We start from the raw sequence: 12,195 nt of genomic DNA, 5'->3' as shown, positions 1-12,195 counted from the left end.
TCTCATCCAAATCACAATCCCTTGCGAGATGGGACCCTCCACAATTTTCGCATCCTACCCTAATAGCATGGATTGCTTGATCCATTTTTGTCATTCTTCGATCTAGACTATCAAGCTTTGCTATCACCGCCGCCATGCTATCACTTGCCGCGTTTACTACCCCTCGACTTACTTCGTTTCTCGGATTGTGGTATTCTCTAGAGTGCTTAGAGAATTCTTCAATTAATTCTTTGATTACCGGGGGCGCCTTCTTTGTAAGCGGGCCTTGAGAATCAAGCAATTGCCTTGTGGTGACATTGACTCCATCATAAAAAATGGAGACCTCTTGTTGGTTATTAAGGTCATGGTGTGGGCAATTTCTAAGTAGGCTCTTGTATCTTTCCCAAGCTTCATAAAGAGATTCGTCGGGTTTTTGCTTGAAGTTGGCAATGGCTTTCTTTAGCTTGGCTATCTTGGAGGGCGGGCAGAAATGGTCTATGAATTCTTCTTTCATCTTGGCCCATGTGGTGACCGATCCGGGAGGAAGTGACTTTAACCAATCTTTTGCAGCTCCTTTAAATGTGACAGGAAGCATTCGAAGAAGCTGGGTCTCGCGTGGAACATTAGGCACGTTGAAGTAATCGGCCACATCATTCACTTCGTCCAAGTGCTTGTAAGCGTCTTCATGATCCTTCCCGTAGAAAGGAATCTCTTTGAGTTGGGTGAGAATATGGCCTTTTAGCTCGAAAGTGGCGGTTGCGGGAATTGCGGGTTGCACAAGTCCCGGCCCAGTGTCATCACGCATCCTTTTCTTCCACTCCCCCATGGGGACTTCATCAATGTTAGCCATAGTGATAGCTAACTCTTCTTCGGAAACGGTTTCGTGCTCGGAAATATGCTCTTCTTCTTCCTCGGTCTCGTACTCGATATCTTCGTGAATTGGTTCTTCAATTGTTAACGAGGCACTTGATGCTCCTGATTTGCTGCTCTTCTTCTTGCTAAAAATGGATTTTAAGTTCTTGAGTGGTGAGTTCTTTGAAGTTGCGGTTTCTCCTACGACTTTTCCTTTGCTTCTCTTTAGTGCGGATTTCGGGTCTTCCAAAGGAGGTACCAGAGGTGTGTCAGATCCTCGGGTCATGAAACAGCTGAAAAAAAACGAAACAAAAGAAACGAAACGCGTAAAAGGAATAAAAACGGAATAAAAAAATAAAGACTAAAACAGCGATGTACTCGCCGAGTCGGCACGAGTGCACTCGGCGAGTGCAAGGCCAAAACAGAAAAGAAAATTTATAGTTATTTAAAAAACGGAATTGTAATAAAACTAAATCTACTTATTGATTTGCTTTGTAAATAACTTTGTGTAAGATAAATCCCACACAAAGGATCGATTAAACTAGACTTTAATATTAATTTTAGAACCGTTCCCAGGCAACGACGCCAAAAACTTGATGTGTGTGAAACCAACTAGTTTTAAACCTACTTTTAATTATCAAATAACACACAAAAGGCAGTGAACCTATCAATTGTGGTATAGCTAAATAAGCAGGGTATCGAACACAGGGAACGGCAAATTAAACTAAAAACTAATTTAATCTAAGTTAATTAAGAAGCAGGGGTTTTTCTCTAGTTTTACAAGACTAGGAACTTACTAATTATTACTAATTTAAAACTAGAAAATAACGATTTAACTAGATTCAATAATTGGAAAGGAACTTCTGTTTAGTTCAACTTGGTTAACTCTATGGTTGATTTTCAAGGTAATAGTGCAATGGATTAATTCTTTCGTTGGTTACCGATTCAAGTGATTAGATTTGTGTTCACTACCCTAATCCTTAGCAAATAAACTAACTCAAACAGTGGCCAATTGTCTAATTTAATTATATTTACTAGATTAATTATCCGGGTTAAGTTAGACTTGCAATAGTTAACTAATTTATTCTTTTTAATTAACCTCTTGTTTGATAGTCATCTTACAAGCTTGCACATGAATTTACTCAATTTGCTTATTAATTCTAGTTTCATATTCATTAATCCTAGACATATAACTATGTGGTCACAATATATCATATGAGGACAATAATCAATAGATGTTCATGCTAATCAATTATCTTCCTATTAACAGAAAATTAATTATTATTCACACACAAGGTTCTTTAGCAAGCTAAAATAACAAAAATTCACCAACTTGGAATTAATCCTACCAATCAATCAAACCATATTGTCAACTTTGTATCCCCAAATAGAAGTCTAAAGGTTTTAGCTCATAATTAAAGTAAATAACAGCAAACAAACAAAGTCAAGTTGCTTAATCATGATGAATAAACAAAAGAATAAGTGGAATGATGAAATTTTGCCTTAATTACTCTCCGGAATTGAATTCTAGCTTTCTTCGTCGTCTTCTAGGGTTTTTCAGGCTTCTCAATCATAGCAAAGCACTTCTGAATCATCCTATAACTCTTCCCTATCGATCTGTGGAATTATCTTTAAATATACGAATCGACTCGTCGAGTCAACTGGTGACTCGTCGAGTCCCTCTCACATTCCCCGTATTGCGATAAGTCTCTGGGATCCCGAGTCATTATCTTCTCGATCATTTGATTGGACTCACCGAGTAGAAGTTATGACTCGCCGAGTACGTGCCTTTTTTAGTGTTTTCCTTCTTTATTCCATTCTCGATCTTCTAACTGTTTCTCCTGCTTCCTTTCGCTTCCAAGCTTCATCTTAGGACTGAAAAACATAATTTAACACTTTTAAGTACCTTTTGTCCATAATATGCGATAATTAAACTAATAAATGAATAAAAATGTATACTTAATATGAACTAATTATGCACATATCACTTCTCATCTTGGGGTATTTTTTCACATCATTAACGATTTGATTTGTATTCCCTTTGAGTTTTAATAGTTCTTCAAGTGCTTGAGTGAGTGAATGGACCTACAATAATCGCCTCCCAAATCAAGTATCCATTGTTTTCTTAACCAATCATGTAGTCTTCAAAGTGATGCGTACACACCTCATAATCTTGAGTGTATAATATAGGAATCCTTGTCGTTGATCCTATATTATTGGAGATATTGATTGGGTTTGTCTAAGAATCTTCCACGGACATGATGATGTTTGTTCAAAAACCTGCTTAAGATCAGATTTGTAAATAACATTTAGGGTAAGATCAACTATTAAAGAACTACGTCAATAGCATCTGACGACTCTAACAATATCGATCAAAGCGGAAAAACCCTAAGATCTTCTTCAACAGAAGAGATGTGTATGGATTACACAGTCTCCTGCTCTGATACCATTTGATGAGTTGAAAACTCTTAGATTGATTAGATATTCAACAGGTTAATCAGTAAAACAAACAAATAAACACTACGAACTAAAGACATAATCAAAATATAGCTTAAAGATTCAAATATAGTCACGCCTCAGCAGAGCTCGATCAACAACTTCCACTATAGAGGCGAGCTAGGGTTTGTAGTATAATACTTGAAATAATAAATGTAAGTGGTCAAAAAAAGGATGCCTGCATGCACCTTAAATACTAAAACCCTAATCAAAATAAACATGGTTGGACAGGCCCAAACTGGTAACAAAACTGGGCTAAGGAGCGAGCCACAGACGCAACAATTCGGGTCCCAACACCCACCTTTGTCAGTTTAGTCACCTCCGCATTGATCACCCTATTGCGGTCCCCTCCTTGAATCCTCTTTTACTGCTTCACTTCCTTTGGACCTGGTTTAATCCTGAGTTTGTGTTCTATGGTTTTCCGTTCGACGCCAACCATGTCTGTGGGGACCCATGCAAACACGTGTTTGTATCGCCCGAGGAGGTCGACGAGCGCCCGTCTGGTGTGCCCTAGGAGGTTGCGACCGATGCTGGTTGTCCGATCAGGGTGTTCTTTGTTGATCACCTCTTTCTCGTCTGCCGATCAGCCCCATGCCTTTTTGATTTCCCTTGTCATCTCGGCTGGTTGCATGATCGTAAAACATTGCAGTTGTCTTGGCGGTGTGGCCAGGATTGTAGCCAGTCCTTCGCTAGTGTTGAACTTTACTATCCCATGTATTTTTGATCGGATCGCTCCTAACTTAAGCAGAGCTGGCCTTCCCAAATTGATGTTATGTTCTGCTGAGTGTCGAATTACAAAAAAAATTGACCAAAACCGTTTTCCTTCATTTCTTGTCCGGACTAATTAGTGTACGGGGAGGTGGATGGTGCCTAACGGCCATAAACTATGTCCTGTGAATCCGATCAACCTTCCTGTTGTAGGTCTCAGACCATCCTTCCTCCTATCTGGGAGGAGACATAAACAATGCTCGTAGATGATGTCTGCTGAGCTACCTATGTCGATGTACACTCTGTGTATGACCACGTCCTTAATAGAGGCTTGGATTATGAGTGGGTTATCACCTATCCAACTTTCTAGTTTGGGATCCTATGCCGATAATGGGAGCGTTTGTTTCGTAACCGCGGGGTTCTCCTGGAAGACAGTTCCTTCGTGTCTATACCTCTTGTCGCGTATCATGAATATGTCTTTAGGTTCGGTACCCTCTCTGGGAGCTCCTTTCGCGTTTTCTGCATTGAATTTGGCGCATAGGTTGCGTGCTATCTCCACGAGATCCCCCTTGAGTTTTTTCTCCTCCATTTCTTTCTTAAGGACTGAGCAATTGGTGGTATCGTGTGTTTTGCTTTTGTGGTATTCACAGTACTGTCCTTTTGGTGCCTTTTCTTGTTGCTTATCTGCAACCACGTATACATCTGGTCGACGGCCCCGTCTGTCGTCTCTGACGAATGGCCTAAAGCGACCCATCGGTCTCTTCCCTCTCCTGGAGTGTCTGCTTCCCCCCCCCCCCCGACGTTTCTACGTGGGTTGGGTTATAGCGCTTGACTGTTATAGCGTTTAAATATGCTTGTTTCGCTACCTCACCTTCCTTTTGTCTTAGATATCTTTCCACCCTTTCCTTTAACTTGGCTCTTGTCGGTGGATTTTTGCCTATGAGTTTCTGTGACAAAGGACCTGGTAGGAGTCCCCATGTGAAATCTCCTACTATAAGGCCCTCTTCATGACCCGATGTGTCTAATGTGGCGTTTGTAAACCGTGTGAAGTATTCTCTTATGCTTTCCCCTTCCCTTTGCTTACATCCGATGATGGAGTGGGAATCGCCTTTGTACTTTCGTAGTTGCATGAAGTTTGTGAGGAACAGATACTTGAGTTGGCCAAAGTTGTAAATGCTACCTAGTCGCACCATCTTGAACCACATGCCTACATTTCCATCGAGGGTGGTCGGGAAATATGTGCACCAGAAACGCTTGTCCAGCTTTAATAACGTCATCGTCCACTCATACGTATCAATGTGACTATCCAGATCGGTAGTACCATTGTAAGTTTTCAAGTTGGAGAGTTTTGCTGTATTTGGGATTTCTTACTCCAACAGTTCTTTGGAAAACGGAGATGTGACACTCCGCGACAGGCAATCCTGATTGGGTGTGACTAGCGAGCCTTGCACATTATATTGGTCGGGCGTGTTACACGACTGCGCCCCGAGATGACCGTAGAATGCCTGGTACCCTGGGTTGGGGCCATAGAAGGCTTGCTGCTGTAACGATAGTTGTAGCGACTATCCCGGATGCATGTGTGGAGGTTGGGAAGCACACATCCAACTACCTATCGGGTATTAATTATATATAACCATGATGTATAAACAAGGTATTATAAAGTTAAACACCTAAGTTCCTTTAAGTTTATACTGGTTTAATAAAATGGATTAAACCCTTTTACTGGTAAGTTTCTAGTTTTGTATAGCAAAAGTTCTGATTTGAAAAGTAGGTTTTGTACTAGAAAACTGTGCATTGAATTAGTGTCTTATGACTTGACTCATACCTGGTATCCCTTATGACGACTTAATTTACACGGAACATATATATATATATATATATATATATATATATATATATATATATATATATATAAAAGATCGAATGGATAATAGGCTAGGTAAATCCGTTCAAGCCCACAACCAACCAAAGAATAGGAAATGAAGTGGAAAGCACACATCCTATTATCTGTCGGATCCTATTGATATATATATATATATATATATATATATATATATATATATATATATATATATATATATATATATATATATGCTTTGATGTATACACTAAGGAATCATAAGGTTAGCATTATGGTCCCTTTCTACTGAATGTACTAGATTCGATTGTTCTATTTCTCGTTTGTAAAATGTAAGTTTTCCCTAGTTTATAACTATCTTGACTCGAAAATAGTTTGCATTTGACTTTCAAGTGGTACTATCACAATATGAAAGTAATGGGAAAAATGTAAGTACTGTAGTAATGTATATAGTAACTATTGTTGTACTAACTACCTTCATTCAATTATTAATTAAGGTAAAAATGTGATATGGTTGTACCATACTATTAACTAAACCACGATGATGAAAGACGTCAGAAGAAATGACATTTGACACCCGTAGACTTGCAAGTCCCACTGTAGCAAACAACAAAGTGTAGGATAGTCAATCCAGTATAGATCTATACACAAATTCACGCTCTCCCTCCAGGAGACCCTGGATACAAAACGAGCCATGGCAATGACGCAATGCCCCGAAATAGTGGCTCACACTTATGTTATAGTATTCTTGTATATGTATTGTATGTACTAGTGTAATGTATGTTCTCTCTGTCTAGTATGTAGTGTGTTCTCTTTGTTTCTCATCATAGTATGTTCTCTTGTCTAGTATGAACTGAACCTCTAAACTATACCCCTTATAGTTTACAAATGTTTCACTTGAACTGTTATTGAAAAGACTCATTTATCTACTAAGTTATGCTCCTACTTTAAAAACGGAGTTTTGTTAAACTATGAAGTAACATAACATTAAAGAGTATTTGAAATGCTTTGATCACTTGTAGAAGACATAAGCAATCATTTGAAAGATGTTTATAACAAACATTTACACAATTATTATTGTGTTCAACTTGTATTCCCCCCTTCAAAGCATTTAAAACTGTTAAAAGATTCATTATAGGGGTATAAACTCACATGATGTGGGTGATTCAAACGAATATGTGTGTAAGGATGAGAAGTTCCACGAATGAAGTCCCGAGTCACATATGAGTCCTAACTGACATATAATGGCATATATGGGCATGAATTTAGTGTTTAAAAGCATCTAACATGCAAGGAACAACCTTAAGGACAATGAAACACTTCAAATGAAGTGTTGAATCACATGTGATTGACAAAAAGGGAGTTTACGGCCACTACGTTCACGGTCATAGAGTTTACGGTCCTAGAGGTTTACGATATAGGGTGTTTACGGTCTAGGGTGTTTACAACCGTAAACTCCTGGAAAATCATGCAAAACGGTTGTTTCTTGGTGCATATTCAGAGTTTCTAAGGTATATGGAAGGATACTTACAATTTGGAAGTTCGAAGAGGAGTTCACGGCCCAAGAACCACTATGTGTTCTTGGTGATCTTGAAGATGAAACCCAAAATCGAAGTTAGTGGATGAAATCAAAGGGTGAATCAAGAAGAGAAGATGTATGAACTCATAGAATGGAAGGAATTACTTACATTTTTGAGGATTTGAAGGATGATCCTTTGATACTTGAGAGAGAATTTGAGTTTCTAGAGTTGTAAAGGGAAGAAATGATCAAAATGATATATATATATATATATATATATATATATAGGAGGGAGTTTACGGTCACCCTAACCGTAAACTCATGGGTCCTGACCGTAAAGTCCTCATGAAGAGGTTTACGGTTTGTTGGATGGCTTAGAACTTCCGTTGATACTTCCTAACACTTATTCCATGAGTGTACTAGGCTAAAATTCCTTAGAATGACCTTTAACAAGGCTAGAACTCATTAGAAGTGAGACTGACATTCAGTTGAGTTGACTGACTGAGCTTTCAAAGCAAAAAATTTCGGGTTGTCACATCATCCCCCCGTTAGATGGAATTTCGTCCCAAAATTAGTTTTCTTATAGTACTACTGAGTTTGCACTCCTCTGATTTGCAGAATACCCACTCGTAGACCTGGCAACTTTGCCCTAGTTTTCATGATAGGATTCATACTTTGGTCCACCTATCATTACCTTGTGTATACAAGTCGTATATAATCAAGATTAGTTAGACGGTCGGATGTGCGACTCTACCACAGGTCCACAATCAAACAAGGAACAGGAGATAGGGCGGAAACACACATACTAGATCTGCGTAATCATAATTATATACCACTCTCACATATACACTGAATAGTAATAGGTGGGTTGTATTCATCCTTAGCCTCTATGCTCGAACTTGGTCTGCTGGACGAGTGGTATTTTGGAACGGTATGCAGAACTTACGACGGCAAGGCTATGGAGGACAAAGTACACTTTGCATGAGTACTTCGAGGTTTAGAATACGAAAGACAAAACTAAGGTTTAGGCCGAACTGTCGATACGAATGACGAAGGTTTCGCGAACTTGACGGTCGAGGCGATAGAAACATATGAACTTAGTATGGTGAGGACCACACCAATTCATGACGAATGATAGTAACGGACTCTTTACTGAAAAAAGTTTTGGCCGATTTGAAAGAAATTGATGTTATACGATGATGTACCCATAGTATGTTCGACAGTGTACTCCTAGTGTGTTCGACAATGTACTCTTAGTGTGTTCGACAATGTACTCTTTGTAAATGTTCTACTGCTTTTTTTCCATTTGATGTTAACACTCCTACGTATCGTACCGCTATGTGCGAGTACACACAATGAAAGTGTTTTGATAGTTAGTGTTGATACTTTATATCATGATCCTCCTCGGTACCACTACGATTGCCTGTCATATACAAGTTATGAATAATTAAGATGAATAAGACAGCCGACTAAGTAACTCTGCCTCAAATCCACAACCAAACAAGGAACAAGAATTAAGGAGGAATTACTTACTCTAAGTCCGCAACATCTTAGTCATGCACAACTCTGATGTATATGCTAAGCCATCATAGCTTCTCTAAACAGATCATTTAGTTCTCTTGAATATTGTGATCTATTTCAATATGTGAGTTATTATAATTACTTTTTAAGTGTTTTCCCCCAAGTTTTAATCTTATATAAATATAAATTAATTTTTAAAGTAATTCATAGATTGAATATGTACTGCTGCTTGTTGGCGGCTCTAAGGTTGATTTTCCTACAGTGATCATCAGGATTCGTCCATCTGCTCCTGAGTTCTTTGTTATTGGGCAGTCCCTATGGTAGTGTCCGTTCTCACCATAGCCATAGCAGGCTTGGTTTTCTTCAACTCCGGGGACTTGGGAGATCGATTGAGCTGATCCGCTGTAGAAACGGACTGTGTGTGCCTTTCTGTGGCAGTTCAGACACTGCATATCCCGACATACTCCGGTTTGGTGATAGCTTCACTTTCCACACTTTGGGAGGGTTCCAGCATATCGATTGCCAGGTGCTGGAGTAGTAGGAGTTGTAGCGGCGTACATCATACTCGCTTGTTGCTCTTGCAGGGAATCCTGTCTTGTTCACTTCTTCTTCCTCTTGTTCCCCGAATTCTGATTATAGTCCTTTCCCTTCGATGGTTTGGGAATGAGGACTTCTACACCATGGCGGACTCCATGGTCAATGAGTCGCTGGGCCAGGCGTTTGGCGCTATCGAATGTAGCTGGGTTAGAAGACAACACATCTCCTTGGGTCGGAGCAGTTAGACCCCAGATGTATCTTTATATCTTCTTGCTCTCCGGGGTAACCATCCCGGGTCATAGTGCTACTAAGTCGCTAAATCTGTCAGTGTAGGCCACTATGTCAGAGTCGACCATCGTGAGCTCCCATAGTTCTTGTTCCAGCTTCTGAACTTCACCCCTCGGGCAATATTCTTCCAACATCATCTCTTTTAGGTTCTCCCAACCTATTGATTTAGCCCCTGATAGGGTCAGTGACTTAACATGGTTGTTCAACCATGTCAGGGCTCTGTCGGAGAAGGTGCAGGCAGCAAACTTGACTTTGCTCCCTTCTGGGCATAAACAGATTTCGAAGACCGAATCTGTTTTCTCGAACCATTACATCAGGGCAATGACTCCTCCATCTCCATTGAAGGATTTGGGTTTGCAGTTCATGAAGTCCTTATACGAACACTCCCTTAGGTGTCTGTGAGTAGCTCCGGGGTTGGCTAAGTGGGTACCGCTACTAGATCCGAAGGTACCACTTTCGCCGAAATGAGCTAGAGCAGTTGGCACTGCGGAGGATATCGTTGCTTGGAGAGAAGCAATATCGAATTGTGGCGGACGTAGTGGCGGTTGAGTTGGAGTTATCAGAGTAGTGCGTCTGTTTGATCTGCGAGGAGGCATATTTGCTAAAAGAATACAAAGATGAGACAGGAATAAGGCTATAGTAATGGATAAAATCCGAAAGCTGAAAGACAAGGTTGTCCTAGTTATGAATGTATCGGGTCCTGACTTCTACAGGGTTCTGGAAACAATTCATAAAAGAGTCTATACCTAATAAAATTTATGAATTTGGAATGGCTATCCTCGAATGAATATCTGTTACTTGAATAAATGTTACCAGTTGCATGTAATAAAATAATCCTAACACATAATGTGAGCAGTGTTTCCACTAACTCGTTAAGTTAACCAAGATTATTATTTATTAGTGCAACGCATATGACATGTTGGTTACTTTGGCTGATCCCTCCTTGAAAACTTCTCTTGAACTTACTTTTGTTCCTCCTTAACTCTTCTGTTGACAACTATGAGGAAGTGGTCACATCTATATGGGTTTGTCATGCGAGAATGGATATGACTAAAGAATCTATTAGATTTAGGGTAACTTTATGGGGTGATCCTTACAAAGTCCTCCTACAATTGTACAATGTATAAAAGTTGTATATAATTCGAGATGAAATAGACCTTCAAATATGTGATACTACTCCAAAACCACAACCAAACAAGTAACAGGTAGTGAAGTGTAGATCATAAATTCTAAGTTTATAAAATCTCAATTATATAAAACCTTGGGAGTATACATTGCAAGATTAGAGACCTATATGTAAGGGTCTTTTAAGTTATCACATAAGTTATTTATATAGTGCCTAAAATACTCCCATAGTATTTTAATGTAATGTACTTGGTATGTTTCAAACTTGTTATCGTGTTATAGTATCCTAGAATACTCCTATAGTACTCTAACTCTATGTACTTGATCTAGAATTCTCTTGACTGGTGTTAGGTAAGTTTTATGACTGTTGCAACACCACATCACTCCCAAACACATGTCGGTCACATCTCGAATGAATATAGTTGATCAGACTATATTGATCCTAGTTATGATTACATAACTGTCCAGGTTTGACCGCAGTGTTCAACCTTTAAATACTTTTGTTCTGTTCTTCATGTGATACTTGTTCTAGTATGTATACATGTATAAGCAAGTAGGTATATTTTTATAACTTATTGTTATACTCTTAAAATATATTATTATCCAGAGAACTTAAGCCCCATTGTATTTATAGTTGTATATCTTTTATCTCTTGATATACTTGGTTCACTATAATCAATGCTCTAATACCACTATGTCACACCCCAAAACCGGAACGGCGGAAACGTTCGGGGGTGAGGACGTCCTATTTAGTATCACAAGACATGAATCATAGTAATCAAAGTAATGAACAACCATTTCATTAGAAAGAAAGTGTTTACAATGTGTGTGTTCACAAAACATAGAATACATAAGCAAATAAAAAAACAAGACTTGAAGTTATTATGCTCCATCTTCTAAATTCCCAGCGCGAGTACCTGTCTACTAGTCTCCTAAGAATACAAGTTATTTTGAAAGAGTTGATCAGCAATTAAGCTGGTGAGTTCATAAGATTTTAGTGATGTAAGTATGTTGTAGAAAGTTGTAGTAAGATGTAGTAAGTTGTAAGTTCTGTTTAAAAAAATTCGCCTGTTCCTTCAGAAAATCCTATATTTCCTACTTTGATGAAAGATAAGTAAAAATGACTATATAATCCTTTCAACGAGTACTAAATGGATACAAGTTATATAAAACTCAGAGTAAACAAACAAACGATTGTGTTTATCTGCCCTAAGCCCACAACCAAACAAGGAACAGGAAGTAAGGCGGAAAACACACATCCCATTGTTTGTTATATCATTGTTGTATATAACCCTGGTGTATTCACTTGTTA

At 38.9% G+C, this 12,195-nt stretch overlaps 1 protein-coding gene and 1 non-coding gene across 2 annotated transcripts; one reads left to right on the top strand and one right to left on the bottom strand.

Moving 5' to 3' along the window:
* Positions 1 to 338: 338 nt before the first annotated feature.
* On the top strand, positions 339 to 445 carry LOC128134006 (small nucleolar RNA R71). The gene has a single exon (XR_008232339.1). It is a non-coding gene; the product is annotated as a small nucleolar RNA R71 (small nucleolar RNA).
* A 4,330-nt stretch (positions 446 to 4,775) lies between these two features.
* LOC111910623 (uncharacterized) lies at positions 4,776 to 5,312 on the bottom strand. Its single transcript, XM_023906450.1, has one exon. It carries the CDS (start codon positions 5,310 to 5,312, stop codon positions 4,776 to 4,778), a length of 537 nt encoding a protein of 178 aa, XP_023762218.1.
* Positions 5,313 to 12,195: the final 6,883 nt, after the last annotated feature.

The sequence above is a fragment of the Lactuca sativa genome, chromosome 4, assembly GCF_002870075.4.
Source record: "Lactuca sativa cultivar Salinas chromosome 4, Lsat_Salinas_v11, whole genome shotgun sequence".
Classification (NCBI taxonomy): domain Eukaryota; kingdom Viridiplantae; phylum Streptophyta; class Magnoliopsida; order Asterales; family Asteraceae; genus Lactuca; species Lactuca sativa.
This window is presented reverse-complemented; position numbering and strand designations above follow the sequence as displayed.